The 22,075-nt window shown below is 35.8% G+C and overlaps 1 protein-coding gene across 2 annotated transcripts in view; it reads right to left on the reverse strand.

The window, feature by feature from the left end:
* The window catches only part of Dcc (DCC netrin 1 receptor), a 1,164,132-nt gene that overhangs the window by 188,280 nt on the left and 953,777 nt on the right, over window positions 1-22,075 (reverse strand). For both annotated transcript variants that reach the window (XM_052742483.1, XM_052742484.1), the window contains exons 13-14: window positions 18,325-18,466; window positions 7,032-7,142 (exon numbers count right to left, since the gene is read on the reverse strand). In XM_052742483.1, the coding sequence (XP_052598443.1) occupies window positions 7,032-7,142; window positions 18,325-18,466 (253 nt within the window). The remainder of the gene's footprint in view (window positions 1-7,031; window positions 7,143-18,324; window positions 18,467-22,075) is intronic.

A 22,075-nucleotide genomic window follows, 5' to 3' on the forward strand; every position in this document is an offset into this window, starting at 1 on the left:
CCACTCACATTGACATGTCAAGTGGTCTTGGCATTATTCAAGTCTTTTTTGGGCACCCATATTGTTGGGTTTCATGGGTGTAACTTTCCTGTTATATACAGAATCTTTCTGCTCCCTCTTTGAGGATATTCCTGAGTCTTAGGTATATAGGTTGTATTGTAGATGTATCAACGGTTGACTATGGCTGTGAATCTAAAAGTTGTATCTTCCCTTGGTTGGGGCATTGCTTATTTCAATCTTCATCTTCTGACATATTCCCTCAATAGTGAATTCTTGCTGCTGTCATATAAGAACCTTAATAACTAAATATGGTCCATAATTATCCATGATAATCTGTCCATTTCAGAACCCTATATTACTTACATCTACAAATTGTCTTCTGACATAAAAATGACAGGTTTTTCAGGGGATTAGTGTTCAGACATTTGAGAAATGACCTTCCTACAACATATCATAACTCACATATTTTCTACTATTCTTTGTTTTCTCCAAAATTGTCAATTTATTAAGAATCACATTGTCCTGCTTAATAATTCTTCTAAGGGATCTTTTATTTTATGAAATTTTTCTTAAGTAAATATCCAATTTTAATATCCAGTCTCTTCTTTGTAGATAGACTCATTCAACATAGATCTTAACCATAATTCTAAGAATAAGATTGAATATATGTTCCTTCTCTATTCATGCACTCAGAGAGTGTTACACACTATGCTAATTCCAAAGCACAGAGTTGCCTTGGTGTATCATATCCACAGTAAAATGAATGTTCAATGACTCCATCTTCATTTTTATAGGTATAATTACCTATTTCCTGAGGGCAGGAAGGTAGAGTAGTTCCCAGATCCCACATTTTGCTCCATATTGTCATACTTTCAGGAGTCTCTGTACTGCTGGTAATTTGCTAGCCAAGCTACTCCACTTCATGGGAAATGTTTATTTTTAAATTATACCATCATTGATGATGTATGGCAATTTCCACCTGTTCCTGACCTTTATAAAGACAGGATAAACAGATTTCCAGGCTTGGTTTCCTGAAGGATATCTCCTGAACTTCATAAAACATTTTCTCATTTCATTATGTAAGGCATAAGAAGTTTGGATTGAATTCCAGTGATCTGGTATTTTTTAAGCTGAATATCTGAGGTACAAAATAAATATTTCAAAACTTACCAGCTACCAGTAATAGCAATGTGATTGCCAGGGAACCTTGAACAAACAGTGAAGTTTGGATTTATAATTACTTTAACAAAATGTCCTAATTAAAAGGACAATCCATGAGGATTCCAGTGGCGCTCAAAGTTGCTGTTCATTTTTCACACAGATTAAGCCAATTAGAGAAAGAAAGAGAAGCACCAGAGTCCAAGAAAGGAAGAAGAAGCAGCTGAAAAGTCAGCAAATAATACTACCTCTGTATAGTGGACTTGAGGTTCAGAGCCATGACCATGAACACATCTCTCTGAGGGTCACTAGGACACTTGGGAATGGAGATGGTTACATAGCAGATATATGCCAGGAGTGCTAACATCCCAAGTCTCTTCCAGTGCAGATTTCTTTCACTATGGAAAACAATACTTTCCATTTTACATGTTTTTCAAAATGATTGTTTTTCCCTTATCCATAATTTAGGGAAGATCGAAGCATTTCTATGTGATTATTTCTTACTTGGGAATGATTTCTACTCAAAGCTCTCAACATCAGCTCTGAAAGCTTACATAGAAGTCATTTTCATGTGATTTTATAATTTAAGCATTTACATGAATTAGTCAAAATAAAGAAAGTTTATTTCACTAAAATGTTTATAAAATAATGTATGTGTGCACATGAGAGGATGTATGTGTGTGGGGGGGTGTGTTTGAGTGGTTTCTGGGTACTGTTGTGGTAACTATAAAGTTGGTCCATTCATTAATACAATTATTCCTGTTTTATATTTGAATGTTGCAATGAAGAGAAAATCAAAGGGAAGTCAGTTCAAATCTACTTTTAGGAATTGATAAGAATCATCATGGATCAATAAAATGAGAATGCATTTAGAACAACCTTACTAATTTCTCACAGTGAATGAAGCATTGTTTCATAAAGTGAAATTTGCCTTATTTTTTATAGCTAAATTCTCTGAAATCTCTTAGTTTCCATAATGCTTCAAACGATCTGATATCATATTCTATAACATTACTGGGTCAAGAAGTATCTGCTCCACCAGCATCCTTTTTTATTTACTCTCTGTATTCACATTACTATCCTGTATTGTAAGAAGGGACAGGAATTGTTTCAGCAATTACCATCAAGATGAAATTATAGAAGAATGAAATTTATGCAAAATTGAACCATGTTAAGGTAAAGAACTGGTAAAAGAGTAACATTCATGGAGCTAGAGATGCCTAAGTGGTTATAAGAACCTTTTAACTGCAGAGGACTCTGCTTTTGTTCCCACCATTGATATGGAATCATCTGTGACTCTTCTCTCTAGGCATCTGATGCACTCCAACAGTGCCCATGGACACCAGGCACACACATGCTGCACACATATATGCCATATATGTTGGCAAACTCACAAAGAAAATAAAAATAAATAAATCTTCCAAAAGAGTAACATTCACATAAATGAGCATAAATTTTTCAGATCCAATAGTGGCTGCAGTAATATACTAAATGAATGCTTTTTAAAGAATACTTGATGGCTTTTCTGTTTAATCATACTTGTCAAAACATCCCTTTCTTAAAATACCTGCTTCTAGTACTCCTTATTTTAATGAAATAGTTTCCAATCAGTGCAACTATTATCTATGCATTGGTAGAGCTGTTCTTACCAATTTCTTGCTTGCGCTCGTGACTCAACACACTAGAGCTTCTTAATTACATTTCCTAATACTCGCATCAACAGTGAAATAAGGAAAATATAAGGAGGAATACTACATGAAGAAGAGAGAGAAACTTAGAATGTGGAAAATCTCAATAAGCGTAAGCTTTTAATATGGCTCTCCTCATGAGAACTACATTCAAGTTATTGACCATTACAGAGAAAGGAAGTGGATTATACATAGAAGGCTCAAGTATGAAAAAGAAAACATGTAATGGAGGGAAGGTTGTGTTCCAACCAAAAAGCTGTGATTTTCTATGTTGGATCCAGTTGGTATTTGATTCACTCAGAGTCAGAGAAAGAGCACATAAGTCAAGTGCAGAGTCCTTTCCATTCTGGATATTTTATAGGAAACCCTGCGCCTCTGCTCCATTTATTATCACTCCTTCCAGTAAGAGATATGGCCTCTAGGTTTGGGCAAATGATCTGATCTCACTTCTTAGAATCGTTTGCCTTGAATCACTGCAGCTGTTTCATAAATTTCTACCTCCATCTACAGCTGTGGAGTCAGTGGAGGCTTTGCACTGGGCACTAGGCATGGATTCACAGAAGCAGACCTTGAGTTCTAGCTATTGGTTCTTAGCTGACCTGATCAATTTAGTGAGTGATTTTAGGTTGTTATGTTTCTTTGAAGTACAGCTAATAATATTTACTTCATGGAAATGGATGACAGTATTCAAATGGAACAGCATGAAAAACTTTGAATATTATTTCTGATGTAAAATAGAAAAAATTGTGTTAATGGTTTATAATTATTTAAATCAAACAGATAGGAGCAATCATAAGCCCAATTTCATTGATCTCTTCACAAGTGGAGCTCCAGTTTCAGAGTATCAGAGCTCTTGTGTGGCAGGAAGACTGTTGACTATTGTGCTCACATAGTTGCCCCTTATTTTCTTATAGTCTAAACTATAGTTGTCCTAATCTGAGAGATTTTCTTCCATACAAAGTGATACTCTCTAGCCCTTTCTAGTCTCTCTATAATGCTTTCTTTTTCTTTCTAGAAAACTTTATTATTTTAACTGATGTGTCTCTGAATAGTTACGTGTCCCTGAATGTATATACCCACTAATGCCAGAGATATTGGATACCCCTGAGAGCTGGAGATACAGGTGATTATGAGGATGCCAATGTGGGTGCTGGGACATAGATTCTCTGGAAGAGCAGCATACACTCTTAATGGCTAGCCATCTCTCTAGCCCTGCTTTTTTAAAAAGTATTGGTCACTACCCTTCTCCAGCTGAATAAAATGTGTACTCCTTGAAAACAGGGACTTTATTGTTTTGCCTGAAAGAAAGACAAAACCTACTTTGTACACATAAATATTTAATAACTATTCTCTGATCTATTAATGACATATGGAACCTTGTAAAAATTGGACTTTGTGTCAATTATATAACCCAAGTCAATATTTTAATATAGTTATTTTTATACAAACCTCTAGTTTTGGCCAAGTCTATGTTGGTGTTAATCAAGTACATTTTTATTCTTTAGTGTGATCTTTCCAAAATGAAATTATAATTACAAAACTCCTTTAAAAATTAGCAATATGTTTAGTATAAACGAGTTACTGATTTAAAGGAAATATTAATAGTTAAAGATTCAAAATCTGGTCAAAATTCAGTCTTGTCAGAATTAGAACCAATTTGGGTGCAAACTAAATCATGTGTTTCAGTTTTGATTAAAAAAAAATCAGTGCTGTAATAGTATGCTGCCTATGTTAAAGTAAGCCCTGCATTTATTTACTCTTCGCTCCTTACACTGTTATTAATTCCAGTTTTATAGAAATTATAATTAGTCTTCATGTAGTAGCTTTATTTGTGTGTGTGTTATTTTTGATAAATTGTCTCCATCTGTAGACTAGGCTAGCCTCAAACTAGCCATTCTCTTCCTGTGTTAGCCTCCCAAAGGCTGTGATCCTACTCAGTCATCAGCATGACACACCTCAGTCTTTTTTTTTCCTCATTCATCCATCTATTCTCTCTTGGCTTATAGGATAGTATGAAAATTCAACCTGGTTTACTCTATAATAATCATCATTTTCTACAATTTAGCCTTTACTGTCTCTGTTACATTTTGAACATGAATAAAAAAAGCCTTTTTTTTTTCCCCCATAGCATCTGCTCCTCAGAACAGCCCACCATGCTGGTCATGGAACATGTCTTTATAAATCACTCTTTGGATGCATGCTTTGCTCTGTAGGTGAAATGACACCCCAAAGCTCGTTTGTCTTGACTCTCAGCTGTTTGAACAAGACTGTAGGAGCTTCAGGTCAAAGAGCCTTGCTGGAGGAATTTAGTGGCAAGGGCTGGCCCCGAGTCCTCATCCTCTTCACCCTCTGCTGCCTCCCTGTTGTTGCAATGTGACTGGCTCTTCTACACCTGCTCTCATGCCATCCTTTCTACCAGGGAATGACCTCTTAGTACTGGAAGGCAGAACAAGCCCTTCCTCCCTTAAGTTGCTTCTTGCTGGGTGTTTGGTCAAGGTAATGAGAAAGGCAACTAATACAATAGCTATAGTACCACAGGACAATGATCATCACTGTTGTGGAAACATCCATCATCTGCTCATTGGTTTATTGATATCACAATTGGATTCATTAAGCCAAATCTGTACAATTATGAGTAAAACTGACTTCTTTTGCAAAGATAAGATTGAAAATACTGAGGGGAAAGAAAATAAAAAAGAATTCAAGTGTGTTGGTGGAAATATTTGAGTGTATTGATGTGGTTTGTATTGTGTCCCCTAATATATTGCACACCCTAATAAACTTACCTGGTCTCAGAGAACAGAACAGGCACTAAACAGGCATAGAGGTCAGAAAATGGTGGCACACACACCTTTAATCCTATCACTTGGGAGGCAGAGATACATCCGGATCTCTGTGAGTTCAAGGCCATAAGGGAAACAGCCAGGCATGGTGACACACGCCTTTAATCCCAGGAAGTGATGGCAGGAAGCAGAAAGGTATATAAGGTGTGAGGACCAGGAACTAGAGCCTTTTTACGCTTTTAGGATTTTAGCAGCAGTTCAGCTGAGATTCATTGGGATGAGGACACAGAGGCTTCCAGTTGGAGGAAACAAGTTCAACTGAGGAATTGGCAAGGTGAGGTTGGCTGTGGCTTGTTCTGCTTCTCTGATCTTTTAGAACTCACCCCAATATGTGGCTCTGGTTATTTCATTTACAAGATCTTTTAGCAATTTGTCTTACATATTGGAAAAAATAGACTAATATTATAGCTGGATCAGAAAAGGAAAAAAAAAGGGGTGGGGAAGTAGTACAGATTTTTTGTTCTTTATTTTTCCTCAGATAATTTCATCTCCAAACTTAAGAACTAAAAATTTATCATTGCCCATTATTTACTTAGTAGCCTTGTATGATCAAATTTTCAACACATAACTGGAGTTTAATTTTAATTCAGTTTTTCTTGGCCTTGGTTTTGAACACTTAACTTTAAGTACATAGACTTTATTTTCCTTTAATATCTAATTTTCATTATTTATCTACTTTTTATTTTAATCTAAATTTTATGTGGCATCTATGTACTTTATAACTTGAACTCTATTTCTTATTCCTTTTACTCAATTTTCTTAATTTTTTCATTCAGCCATCATGCTTTTATATTAAGAACAATTTCTCATCTTGTGATTTTTATGCTCTGCTTGTATTTAATTTATGGTTACACACATTTTATATGAACCCTAATGCTTTAACTCATAATGTATCAAGGTAACTTTTAATTAAGCAAATTAAGCAGGTTTTCTTTAGCACAACAGATAGTGCCAATATAAATGCTGTTAGAAACAAGTCAAAAAATGCTTATTTGCATTGTGAAGAAGCATTCTTAAAAGTTCAGAGAAGATATGACATACATTGTGATTACTGTCAGAAAGTGTAGCAATTTTTGTGAAGAAAACAGTTAAGGTCAATAGTTTAAAATACTGTAACAGAAAGCTATTCAAATTATACAAAATGCATGAGCACAATAATGAATGCACACTCAATGCAACTATACTATTTAGAAACCTTATGAAGACTCTTTTCACAAATGGTACTTGTTTAGTTGTGCATCTGAAGATTTAGAGGTAAAGCATTCTTAGAAATGGAGTGGATTGGCTTTCCCACCGGACCAATAAGCTGGGGTTACTAAGAACTAGAAAAACAAGGTCTTACCATCTAGGTCATTCTCTGGAGTCTCAGCTGTGTACCAGTTGGAAGGTGGTCCAGTGCCATTGACAGTCATGGCCGACACTTGGAAACTGTACTGACTTCCTTTCTCCAATCCTGTGATAGAATTTTCACCAGAAACAAAATGTTATTGAACAACAAGAATTTCCAGCTGGGTTTCTAAAGCTTTAGAAAAGTTATGACAATAATTGACATGTTTTAAATATTGTGATTGTTTTGGTAATTATTGTTATTTTGATTATAGGAGGAGAAATAGCATAGCAGGAATTGAAATTATATTTCATAAATTATAAATTCTTGTGTATTTTTCAAGTTTATAAAAATGTATCATTGAAAACAGCCGCAGGGTAGATGTAGAATATAAAATATGAATGATGAAGAAATAATCAAAAATAACAAGAATCATTTTCCTCACTGTTCTTTGGAGCCCTGCCTATAAATCAAGAACAGTCAGTTTAAAAATTTATGTTCCCATCATTCATTCAAGGTCAATGATGATGTTTACTTTGGGCCAAGAAAGAAGAATCCAAAGTAAATGAATTTCAGTAGAAAACACAGCTTTCGGATTTTGAAGCCAATCTTCCTCTATATTTTACTTTGCCCCAAATCCCACAGTAGAGAGAACGGAGGTGAATCTCAATAATAATTTGGATGCATTGTATTATCCACAGAGATTATTTTAAAAATAACAGAAATTATAGGTAGAGTAGAGGGGCCTCTCAGGATTATGAGTTTTATCAGTTTAAGATTTTAATCTAAATCCTTTTCTTTTCCTCCAAGTCTCAAAGGCATTTAATAACTTGAAAAATTGTTGTAAAACAAATAATTCCTGTTGCCCTGGTTTGATTGCTCCTCCAAAACTCATGTTGAATTTTAATGGTCATTTTTACAGTTAGAAGGGGCCATAATGATGTGATTAAACCATAAAATATTTGACATCATCCATGAATTAAAGTTGTTGTAGCAAGGGGATTTTGTTACATCAAAAATGAGCTCCTGGTACAAAGACAAGTTTGGCAAGATTTTCTTTTTGTACATTTTCTTGCACTTCATGGGGTGACCATCACCATATACTGGTACTATGCTCTCAGCTTTCATAATGATGAGCCAAATCACCTACTATCATTTATTAACCACTAGTTTGCACAATCTCATTGCAATAGTAGAGATACATAAAATATATTTTATGTAAAACTCAGTATTTTGTCCATTTCCCATGTGTCAATATTCTTTAAGGAACCATGCATTAGTTTTAAGACACAGAGAACTTTGTGTAAATTGCCCAGATCTCAATTAGTTGAAGAGCTCTTACAGAGATCACAATGTTGTCTCAGTTTATTTTCTATTTATCTCTCCAGTAGTACGAAACAGTACCACTATTTGGTACCAAAAACATATAAGTGAAATAAATTTTTGAGGGATAATGCTTATATCATGTGGCAAATTCATACTGATATATTTTCACCAAAAAGATGAGTACTTTGTAGCAAGTTAGTTTCTAAATCTCTACTCACAGGGGGTTGAGTCAATCTGATGTTTAGGAATGGTTACATTGAAGCTTACATGTAGGTTACACATATTGGAGAAATGTGTTTGCTAAATTGATCCACATAAATGTTTGGTACAGAAGTTGTTTTCTAGAGAAGCTTCTAGTTTTATAAAATGCAGCAGAAGTCCTGCCTCTTGAGATTGTTATTGGTGATTTGTCATTGCTATCTACCCATAAAGCATACTACAGGGCTTGGTCCACTGAAGATTTTCATGAAATTACCCCTTGAGAAAATCAATAAGACTGAGAACAACGGTAACGAATGCAAAGGGAATATTAGGTTAAAATACAGCATTCAACATCATCAAGGGTGCCAAAAGACATTTACGAACATGAGACTTTTGTTGTCCCTCAAGAAGGCTTGTACTCATTTTAGCTTGCTACCCATTCATAAGCACCATTATGGGTCATTGAGAATAGGAATCACAGATTATCTCCTATGAAATTATAGGATGAGTAAGGAAAGAGCTCCAGGAAGACATGTTTACCCAAACATGGAACGTAATAATAACTTCTGTAGTGGATTTGTCTGATACAGAATTGAAATTCATCAAGAATATACTCTTCCATGCTACTTAGAAATTTAGCCACACTTTTGCTTAAAATGAATAAGCAATGGTATCAATCATGTGTGCAACAACTGCTCTCGAAGGCCATCTGTGATCACCAGCTTTCTGTGCCAGCGGGGCTGGGCTTTGGCCTTCAGCTCCTGGAGCACTAATCAAATGTTGAGAGGCACACATCTTGTGATGGTGCTTCAGTCCATATGCAGTCTTATATTATGAATATTATTTAACAAACACAGGAGACGAGGTCTTAAAATTAGACCTTGGATTTCTCTGGCAGAAATTCTATCCTGGGTTCTCAGCTTCTGCTTGAGAGATGAGGGCTGCATTATAATGACCTCAGGCCATTCTTTGTGAAATGTATCTTTCTTTTTTTAGCACATGAAAAAGATGGACTCCTTACTTATTTTTTGCAAGAAGAATTAAATCTTGACCAAATATTTGATACTGCAGGGCACACAGCTTCTTCCACATTTTTCAGAGTTTATTGACCTTTTGATTTTATATTTTCCTTTTATTGAAAATGTTTTTTTCCCTCAAATAATATATCCTGATTACAGTTCCTCTTTCCTCTGTTTCTCCAGGATCCTCCTAATCTACCCTCCCATTCGATCCACTCCTTTCTGACTCTCATTAGGAAACACATAGGCTTCTCAGGAGTAATGATCAAGTTTAAAAAAAAATATAATTCTAGATGTTCTGTCCTTATCTGGTTTAACCCTGACTGAAATGTCATTTTATAACATGAATGAAGAGTATGAACGGAGTTACTTTCAAAAATCTAAATTCTATTTTGTTCATTCACTTCATTTTGAATCAAATGATTAAATTTCTTTTAATCACTTATCCACAGTTTTTAATATATTTTAAGTTCAAAGTCTATCAGAGTCATTAAGTTTTGAGTAAAATAACAACAGATAGCAGTTTGGAGACACACCCACCACCCTATAACTACTTTCCTGATGGTCTCTGGGATGTGATTGCCAGCCAGAGCACCTTCTCTGGAGAGTTCCAAGCCAGTGACAGACATAGTCTCAGTAAACCAAGATATGTGGCCCATGAGGAACAACACCAACAATTTACCTCTGGTTTTCACAATGTTTATTCACATACATGCATGGGTAACTGCACATACCCATGTATAAGCAGACAAATACATACACACACATAGAGACACACAGTTTTTGTTTTGATTTTTACAATGGTTTTCTGTAATAGGCATAAACTGTGGGATATCTCTCAGAACAATTGTCTAGATATGTCTATTTAAATATATATTTAATATTACATATAATTAATATTAGTGTAATATGAATACACAGGTGTATTTATTTCATTACTTAAAGGAAAGCTAGCCTGTAAGTTAAAGTTACTTCTGTGTGTATATTTCTACAGGATTTAGAAATTGGTCAGGAAAAATTTGACTTAATCTATTTTAGAGTTATCCAGGTCCTTGAGCTGAAAAACTAATCTTCACTCATTACCACCCAATAGATATCTCTACATATCCTCCATTCTTCTTGATATTCCTCAGCCTTCTACATATCCCCCACCTTTCCATATATCCCCCATCCTTCTGCATATCCCCCATCCTTCTCCATGCTCACACAATCACACATTCATCACCTAAGTTTGACATCATTTAATGATTATTTAAAAGTTCAGAGCACCTAAATTTGACATCAGTTAATGATTATTTAAAAGTTCAGAGTATAAGACTTTACTTCCAGCAGAATTAGGTTTGAATTTTTCTCTCAGTGTACAGCTGGATGACCTTCCAAATCATGGTAGGTCTCCCTTTATATTTTTCTCATTAAGGAAATGGAAATGGGCAAGTAAAAATGGTTATAAAGATTACATTTGAAAGCATAAGATTTTTAGCATAGATCTTACCAACAAAGTTTCCTAAATGATGAGTGTTTTTCTATTGAATGGCAAATAGTCATTATTAGTAGCAATAATCTTCCATAGAATCATATAATGGCATGAGACACACAAAAGCACACCAAACATGACACCATGGAGTCTATAATGGGGACAAACCTAGGAGACAGATAGACCTCCCATATGATAGTTATTTCTATGAAGAAAGAAGAGTTTCAGATGTCATGCATCATGTGAGTTCTACAATGTTTGTTGAGACCCTAAATCACAGTCTTAATCCCCCATATGTCTGTGAGTCTGTGTATGAATCCAAATGCATTTAAGTAGAAAACTATTCTAAAGTATTGCATATCTATCTTTAGTCTTCAAATTATATCATTAAAACAGATTATCCCTGCCTATTGTTAATCTTCAAACTAAGAATCATTAACCACTGTGATTCCTCTCTTCTATTTTTAATTTTATACATCATATGGTAAAAGACAGTACATCATACTCAAGCAGCATGATTTCCCTCAAGTTAGCCTTGTTATAAAATTGTTATGCTGTTTCCAGTTTTCAGCCAATAAAATACCAATGCGTGTTTGTCATTATCTTTATTCTATATTGGCCATGAAATATGAGAACACTCTTAAATTCAATTCCAAACAACCTTTCCTGAAGATCACTCCGAAATTAAAAACATAATTTTAAAATTTAGTTGATGTGGGTTCCCACAACAATACTGATGCCTGCAATTTAAAGTCCTTGTTAGAAATATGAATTACTTTGTTATTGCAGATGTCCCATTATCATAGTAAAAAAAATCATATACAACAAAACACCTGTCTAACAAATAAAGCTTTGTAAAAAAAAAAAAAAAAAAAAAAAAACAGTTGCATTTCTACCCTTCAATTATACTGTTCAAAAAGAAAACATTAAAGCATTTCCAATTTTCTCACATCTAAATCAATACATCCATACATGTTTCAGGCATTGAAAACATGGGGTCAAATGCTGCACATTTTATAACACTCTGGATTTATATTGAAAATCAATGACTCTACTTACTGACTATAAAGAATATCAGTTCCTAGATACATTATGGGGGAAAGCCTAAATCACAGTAAATCTTCAAGTGTGCAGTACTTGCTGGCACCTTAAGGCTTTTGAAACCATGGTCAAATTGTCTAGAAATGTATCAAGTATTCCTGAGTACAAGTCATGAGACAGATAAGAGAAAAGTGTCTTTCCCAAGATTATATGTAGGAGAAATGTTAGCATCAACTCACACTTTACACAGGTCTTTATGGACATAATTAGTTAAAGAACTCAGGATGAAAGCATTCTGGATTTAAGATGAGCATAATACAACTGAATAATATTTAAAATATTAACATTTGATTTTTGTTTTTTTTAATTCCACATGACTTTCATTAAATACAAATTATTCTATGATATAACTGTCTGATTTTCTATTGGCTAAAATTATTTGTAATTTTAAACACTATTTTCTATGAAAGTAAGACTTTAAGGAAAATGATTTTTGTTTAAAGTATTGAAAAAATAGGATTATGCCTTAGAGTAAGTCCTATAATTTGGAAAATTGGATCTGTATTGTATCTCCTTTTTAAAATGTGTACAATTCATATATGCTTATATGCATGTGAACATAACACATACACATGTTTTTGTCCATGAACATTCTTGTATGTTATGGCCTAAAATAGTATATGGGAGTTCATATTATTCATGTGTTTCCTGAATACAGCACTGCCACTTATGTTTATCATTGTTACTTTAATCAAAGAAAATAATCACTAATTTAACTTCTTTTTCTCTATTTGCAAACGAGATTGAACTCTTTATCACGTTTGTTAGCAATTTATCATCCTTTGAATTGAATTTCCAATCCTTAGTATCTCCATTTTATTCACCCTTTTATTTCATGAACAACATTTGTTTCATATTTTAATGCCTTTATGTATAGAAGAAATCTAGCGACGAGAAACTGTCAAGGACCCAAAACTTTGTATTCTGTAAAAAGTAGACTCAAAGTGAAAGATCCTCATATGTCTTTGTGTCTAATTCTTAATATTAGAAATATTAAACAATTTTAGCAATACTTTTAAAAAACGTGATTTTTTTTCTCAAAGTGACCATGTCTTCTTAGGTTTTTCTAATAAGCACACAGGCCTTACTTTATCATCAATTATTTTTATTTTTCATATTATAGTTTTCATGGTTGAAGAAAATGCATCAAAGCTTGATTTCTTTTTAAAAAAGCTTGACTTTTAAAAAGCTTTATACTAGTGTGTTAAAATGTCATAACTGAATTTTAAATTCAATACCTACCTAGAATTTTGTCCCCTTTTAAAATAGGCAGTGTTATATTCTATAATCTACCTTGGAAACATTCTCACAATTGCCATAAGATTATATAGACAAAATTCCCATGGGAATAAACTATGTTATTCTGAAGTCAATGATTATAGGCTAAAGAATAGACAAACAATGTGGTGTGTGTTTATGTGTGTGTTTGTGTGCATGTATATTCATGATATTATTTAAAAAATCTGCATGTCTGTACAGAGGAAAAGGAAGAATAAGTGATTAATTTCCCCACTTTCAATGATAGTTTATTCACTGGACACAGGTAGATTTATATGGAAAATCAATGAGTCCACTTACTTACTTACTACAGAGAATATCAGTTTTCATTTGCCTCTAATCACACAATCATGTGCTGTGATGCTGTGATGGTTTATCTTCATTGTCAGCTACATTTGATTTAGAATGACTTGGGAGACCTTTCTCTGAGAAAATCTTTACAGCAGTTCCAGAAAAGTTTAACAGAGGTGCAAAGACCCACCCTGAACATAGATATCACCTTCCTATGAGTTGGAGTCTCGGACTGAAAGAACTGAGCATAGCACTTGTGTGTCTCAGCTTCCTGAGACCATTACCTCATGTTTCTGCTACCATAATTTTCCCTTCATGATGGACTATACCTTGAAAATATGAGCCAAAATAAACTCTTATTTTCTTAAATTACTTTGTCAAGTATTTTGACATGGCAACGAGAAAAGTAACTGACACAGAAAATTGGTTCCTATTAATTGGAAGATGATGTGACAAAACTTATCATATGGCATATGGACATTTGGAATTGGTCTGTGGGAGAGATGTAGAAGAGTTTAGAGCTGAAGAGTAGAAAAGCCCTTGAATATTATATACCAAGCCATTCTGGCAGGAGTGTGAATATCACCCTTTCCAATAGGCATCTCTGCAAACAAAGATGCAGTCAGTGAAGTTTGTGCTTGGGAGGTTTCCGAGGGGAACAAAGACTCTACTGGGATCTGGGCTAAATGCCTTTCATGTTATATTCTGCCAAAAATCTGCCTGCTTTCTGTCCATGTCCTGAAAGACTAAAGTGAGGTCAGATTGAAAGGTAATGGATTAAACAGTTTGCTATATTAAGAGTATAACATCCAGGCTGCAAGCCTGGCTGGAAATAGAAGCAGTAATTCTTAAAGAGATTGATGCCACCCAAAAGGAACCTGTTCTTATGCACTTGCAAAATACTAGAGGTGTACTTAAGGCAACTCATCAGGGGTTCCATGCTGTAAAAGTGCAGGTTTGATGAAAGAGGGTGTGAATTGAGAATTATGCTAAAGGGGTTCCTGGATCAAAACAACCACTTCAGGGAGTTTAGTTGTCAAAGTAAACAGACACTACGATAGCTGTGGCACAAGGCATTCTGAATGTATCTGCAGCTGGCACTAGGTAGTGTTCTCCATATAGTGCTGGTTCTTCAAGCATTCTAAATATGAAAGGGACAGTGACTATAACATGGAGGTTAGAACCAAGGATCTAGAAAGCTGCCAAGGTAAGACATAGCAGGGTTAGATGCTCTGGAAGAAAGCTTGAGCTGAGGATGAAATTCCATTGTGTTCAACTGTGAAAGCGAAAGTCATTGCAGTGCAGATTGGGATGTTGCTTCTGCCAGAGACAAGAGCTAAATGCTAAGGAAAGCTGAGGTTAAGGAACAGAACCAACACAAGGGGAATCACTATGTTTTTTTTTTTTTTTTTTTTTTTTTTTTTTTTTTTTTTTTTTTTTTTTTTGGTTTTTCGAGACAGGGTTTCTCTGTGTAGCTTTGCGCCTTTCCTGGATCTCGCTCTGTAGACCAGGCTGGCCTCGAACTCACAAAGATCCACCTGGCTCTGCCTCCCGAGTGCTGGGATTAAAGGCGTGCGCCACCACCGCTTAACTTGTAGAGGAGTTGCATGTGTGGGGCTATCCAAGGACAATGGAGACCAGATGATGTCTCTAAAAGTTCCAGATGCTGGCCACAGAGCTTAAGGATTTGGTGGTTGCCTTACTCTGTTTAATCTTACTTTGAGATGATCTTTCATTATTATGTACCAAATGCTTCTTATTGTAACAAAAATGATTATTTTTTATAATTACATATAAGAAGTACATTTTGATGTATTAAATATGAATGCAAATATTGGGTTTTACTCATGTTTCCTTAAAACACAATGAGTAATTTCATTTTTCCATATTAAGTGTTCAAAAAGTCCTATGGTAAAAGAGAAGCATGTTAATACTAAAACACACACACACACACACACACACACACACACACACACACACACACACACACAGAAAGACAGAGAGACAGAGAGAGAGAAGAATGCCAACAACTCATTGGCATTTTTGCAATAAACAAGACAAAGAACAAACATTGTTTGTACTCATTATTTAAGTGGATGTTATATCCTAAGGGATAAAATACCTAATAAACAAAAATATGAGTAAAGAAGATATTGGTAAGTTAAAAGTCCATGGCAGTAGCTTGTAAATCATTACTATTATTTTTTTTTAACAAGAGCTCATGGATAAGATTGTTTTGTGTCTTAGAAGAGACTGGGCTTTGGGCTTTTGAACAATGTTAGAATCATTACAGTTTTGAGGATTTTACAAAAGAACTAAATTTATTTTCTATTATTAGAAGTTCTGAAGTTGTTGAGGATCAAGTGTGGAAATAGTTATAGTTTCAAAATTATGTATTTAGGTGTCAAGACGACAAGAAGTGGATCTTGTGTGTGTCTTTAGTGGTATGTGTATATAAGTGTGGCCATCCATGTGTGCATGGTATACATGTGCATATTTAGGCAAGAAGTTTACATCAGGTATCCTTATTGTTAATCTCTAAGGGTTTTGTTTGTTTGTTTGTTTGAGAAAGAGTCTCTCACTTATCCAGAACTAATTAATTGATTATACTGGCTGGTCACTGAACTCCAGGGAGCCTGATTATGCTCATTCCTACTGCCTTGGTGCTGGGATTATGGGTGGTATGCCTCCTCATCTGACCTAGTATTTTTATGTGAGTGCTACTCATCAAATCTTGTTTTTGTACTTGTACACCAAGCATTTTACCTACTGAGCCAGGAGTTGAATTTGGATAATTAATCTTCATTGTTACCATGACTAGACTTGGAATCATTCAGAAGACACATCTCTGGAAATGTCTTTGAGGAAATTGCCAGACAGGAAGGCAACCCTACCAAGAATATAGATGTTCCTTTACAAGCCCTTGGGCCCCAGACAAGAAAAACAGAAAGTGAGTGGATTACCAGCATATAGTTGTTCCTCTCCTTGTGACTATGCACAGAATGTGAGCCTTAAAATCCTTACCATGTCCTGTTTGATATGGTGCGCTATACCAGTGGTTCTCCACCTACCAAATACTGTGACCCTTTAACACAGTTCCTCGTGTTGTGCTGACTCCCACAATAAAATTATTTCATCGCTACTTCATAACAGTAATTTTGCTACCAGTACGAATAGTAATGTAAATATCTGATATTCAGGAGATCCCACAGGTTGAGACTACAGCACTGTACTCTTCAGCAATGAACCAAAAGAAGTCCCTTCTTAAGTTGCTTTTGTCAGCCACTGGCACAGAATTGAGAAAAGGAATGCAAACATGTGTCATCCCTAATTTGCTCAGTATCTACTTTGAGTAACTGTGATGTACCATTACAATACACTTTGAGTAGTTGTGGTGTACCATTATACGATGCTTTTTGCTCAAGGCCATCGATAAGGCTCAATCAATGCTTAGGCCTATAAAACTCTGAGCCTTGCTATCTCCATCGCATAAAGTGATGAAGGACAAGGAGAGTTCCAATTAGCACTCACCAAAAGTTTGCAGGAACTTGCCTTGAGCAATGCAGTAGTCAACCACTTAGCCAGTCACAGACAAGAGAAGATGCACAGTCTTTATCAAGCTACTGATCGTGGGACAGAGTCATTTTGTATAATCTCCCAGAGACATTCCATCAAGTGTTGCAAGCTTTGTATTTGTCCCGAAGTCATCACCAGTAAACTCAATAACATATCACCATTTTTTTAAGCATCTCCCCGTCTCTCCCTCTCTTCACTTATTAACTCATTCTTGTATTCCTGAGCACACAGCTTCCCTGGGATGCCTCTAGAAGACTTCCCTAAGTCTGTTTACTAGGAACCTAGATTAACATACACTAAGATTTCAAAACTATAAGAAAATACATTGTTTTTCATTTTATAAAATAAAAAATTCTCACCAGCGGCAGTGGTGCACACCTTTAATCCTAGCACTCGGGAAGCAGAGGCAGGCAGATCTCTGTGAGTTTGAGGCCAGCCTGGTCTGCAAAGCTAGTTCCAGGACAGACTCCAAAGCCACATAGAGAAACCCTGTCTTGAAAAATAAAATAAAATAAAAAACTATCTTTATGAAAATTGGATCCAGTTTTCATAAACATTAATCTCCTTTGATTTCCATGAATATGTATACAAAAGTAGATTTACTTATGTATTTATAGAGAGTGCAATAATCTCCCTCTTCACTCCCTCTTCTTCTCATTTTCCACTTTATTTTGACATTTGTGGTAGAGAGGCAGATCAATGTGAGTAAAATACAGAGTCACTTCATTAGAAGTTTTTTAAAGTTGTTAAGTAGAAAGTTAAACGTTATTAGGCAATAAGAGATACTGAATCAGCAATTCTGAGAGAGTAACAGAAAAAAATCCTATGATGCACTTATTAAGATGATGATACGGGGGAAAATGGGTAGTGAAGGTATTACAGAGCATATAAAGTTAAAAATATAAAGGTTATTCTTGTTCAGGCCAATAAATGTCACCTGCCAGGAAAAAAAGTCGATGTTCCTTTGAAGTGAGAGTATATTTTATTCCTAAAGCATTTAATTCGTCAAAAGCTTGCCAGACTGCACGGTGTGAACACTGACCTGTGAACAGGTACCAGAGGTTATTTGGTTCCAGCGTTTCCATCTCACCCCTGCGGGTAGTCTTTCTGTGTCGAATTTTATAACCAGTAATAAATCCATTTTGTGTTCCTGATGGGGGAGGAAGCCAGCTTACTTTGATACTCTGTAAAATAAAAAATAAAATGTAAATTAAGACATTGAAGAGAGAAGGACAACTGAGCAGGGTCAGAGAAGCAACCCAAGCACAGGTCTGCATAAAACACAGAGGCAAGTACTGTAAGGCATGGCCTCCAAATTAAATCCTTTCCTATAATCTGACAGTATTCAGAATGGCTTTATTTTAGTAAAAATGCATACAATTTCTTTGACTGATGACATGCAATATCATGTCTTCCTTGCAAGCACCATTAAAATGATAATAAAGGATTTTAAATAGTAAAAGCCATTAAAGGGAAGGAACAGGATATACCAGATGAGAGACAGCAATATGTCGGAGTAAATTGGAGGCGAAGGAGAAAACTAGGCCTAAGAACGTTTTTTTTAAATATGTTAATGAAAACCAAGCTAATTTCCATTTAAAAATTATCTAATTCTAGGACTTTCTGCTTCCAATACAACTTGAACATGGTACTAAGGCATACTCCTGAAACAGGAGATGACCTGGAAAGCTTAAATGTGAGTTGAACTGCAGCTTCTTACATCAACTGAGCTAGTCCACTGCCTCTCACTGACTGGAGTAGCTGAGAGCTCAGTGCTCAGAGTTCTTGAATACAAAGGTCACAGATTCAGATAAGAGGCACACCAGTGAGCAGAAATGGAAGGGGTTATCAGGTCCATGATGTGAGGTGTCCACATTTTCTTTTCTCATCCAGTACCCAGGGAGACTTAAGTTAACTAGGGACAATATCAAATAACTCTTCATGACAGAAAATGAAGAACTTTGAACTAGAGCAAAGGACCCCAGCCTGATTCCCCAACAGTGAAGCCATAAGTTAACAAGTCCCACCCAGGGACCAGAGTTTGCCCTTCGCAAGTTAGCATTTAGAACATCATTTTAATATAAACTGATAATTTCATATGACTTGATATCAAGCAAAGTCTTTGACACACACACATGCAAAGAGAAGGAAGTGATCTGAAAGAAACAATAATATTATACATGAAAGAGGTCTAGAAAATATAAAATTGTACACCAAAAATCTAAGAGATAATAACTAAGCCTGAAAAATATGACAGTAAAAATGAAAAGTTCTATAGATATATTAGAAAATACTTATTTCAAAAGTAAGAAGGGGAAAAAGACTGTAGTGAATTGGAGAGAGAGAATAAGAAACTATTCCTTATCTAATTATAACCTTTACCATCTAAACGGTACATTGAGAGGATATAAAGACAACAGGGTATGAAGTAGAAAATTAGCAAAAAAATAAAAAAAAATAGTAAATACAGTTACTAAGCTTTCCTATAACAGCTGAGCCTTGAAGAAGTGGAAGAATTTGGGACTATCTTAAAAAGAGCCACGGAATACTTAATAAAATAAATGAAAATGTAGTATCACACTAAAATGGTAGCTGTATTAGATCCTCATGAGAGGTAGCTGGGTATAACAGTTTCCAGAATGAGGGGTGGAGGAGACAGGTCATATCAAATAGATCCAGAAAAAGAATGACATCATCATTCTCAAAAATATTTCAAGTTATGAAATAGTACAGTGAAACTGAGAAAATTCTAGGTGGGAAATTTCAGTGTAGCACTCTATGTCATAAGATACATAAGCAAAAGAAAGGTATAAGGCTGGTAAGGTATTGTAATGCATGCTTCTGTAGGGGAAGCATGTGGGTTTTTCCAGTGTGCATGGCTTCAGAGACCCTTCTTTGTGTCCCCTTTATCAGAAGGCTGGTGAGAGCATGTTCTGGGAAAACATAGTTCCCATGAAAGAGACTTGAAATCTAGATAATCGGAAGCCGAAACATGGAAGTCTCAGTAAGACAGGAAGAAGTGGGAAATGCACAAAAGTGGGGTGACCACTTTATCTGGAGAGGGGAGGAGGGTAACACGGAGAGAAATGGATGTGGGATCAATAGAGAACAGCAAGGATGCCTACAAGAGCCACGTGGAAACATATTACATATCCTTAAAATGCACACATAATATTAATATCTCCATTATGTCACTTGGGGTAAAAATATTCTCCCCAAGAGCCATGGACTAGCAACAAAACCCCAGTGGTAGGCATGGGGAACCTCCCTTCAAGTCATTAGTTAGAGGAGTCCAAGAGATCTCCAAAATAGATGAGTTTTTACTGTTGTCCTTGTGTGAAGTGTAAAGGCAACAGACACTGTAGACACAGGACTTGGAGAAATCCAGTTGGAACTGCCCTGGAAACCTCTTCCTTGAGGACTAGATCTCATATCAGTTGAGGGTGCTATATAAGCTGCCAAGGGAGAAAGACAGTTAAAAGCCTTACCAAACTACAATAATGTTACCGAACTAGAATAGGAAGATACCACTAATAACACAATTTCAGCACTTATATTGCAGGGGTAACCCACCAGCCACCTGACTGGACTTAAAACCCACTTAATAGGAAGAAAATTATACACTGTACTGTAAGCCAATTGAAATACCTGTGGCTGGTGAGCCATGAATTCTAGAGGATAACCTTTTACTGGAATGTTCCTAGTCCAGTATAATTCCCAACTGCATCCTAAATACCCATCATTATATTTCTAGATAAGTATAGTTATTACTCCTTGTGCTGGATGGTTTCATGGTTTCATGTCAACTTGATATAAGCTAAAGTCATCTGAGAGGTGGGAACCTCAATTAAGAAAATGTCTCCACAAGATCAGGCTTTAAGCAACCCTGTAGGGCATTTTTAAACTAGTGATTGATGAGGGAGCCTAGTCCATTGTGAGTGGTGCCATCCCTGGGCTGGTGGTATTGGGGTCTATAGGAAAGCAGGCTTAGCAAGCCATAAAGAGCAAACCAATAAACAGCACCCCTCCATGGCCTCTGCATCAGCTCCTGCTTCCAGGTTTCCGTCCTATTTGAGTTCTTGTCCTGGATTCCTTCACTGATGGTCTACTACATGAAAGTGTAAGCCAAATAAACCCTTTCCTCTCCAACTTTATTTTGTTCAAGGTGTTCCGTTGTTGCTTGAGTTTTCCTGCCTGGCCCACAGTCAGGACAAATCTCTGACACCCGCCAGTCCCACAGCCGTCAGACCCAACCAAGTAAACACAGAGACTTATATTGGTCACAAATTGTATGGCTGTGGCAGGCTTCTTGCTAACTTTTCTTACAGCTAAAATTAATCCATTTCCATTAATCTATACCTTGCCACATGGCTCATGGCTTACCGGCATCTTTACATGCTGTTTGTCATCATGGTGGCTGGCAGTGTCTCTCTGACTCAGCCTTACACTTTCCAGCTTTATTCTCCTCCTTGTCCCGCCTACACTTCCTGCCTAGCCAATGGCCAATCAGTGTTTTATTTATTGACTAATCAGCAACACATTTGACATACAGACCATCCCACAGCATTCCATCACAGCAATAGTAACCCTAACTAAGGCACCCCTCATCAAAGAAGTTTCTTTTTATAGTGGATGTTGACCATTACAGAAACTATAATTGGAAAAACTGTAGATACTAACTGTGGGGTGCCCAGCCTGAACTAACATTTCTACAAAGTTTACACCTAAAGCTCAGGAAACATCGCAGAAGAAAGGCAGAAAAACTGTAGGAGCCTAAGCATGAAGACATCTAC

The sequence above is a fragment of the Peromyscus californicus genome, unplaced genomic scaffold (assembly GCF_007827085.1).
Source record: "Peromyscus californicus insignis strain IS unplaced genomic scaffold, ASM782708v3 Scaffold_17__1_contigs__length_78620276, whole genome shotgun sequence".
NCBI lineage: Eukaryota > Metazoa > Chordata > Mammalia > Rodentia > Cricetidae > Peromyscus > Peromyscus californicus.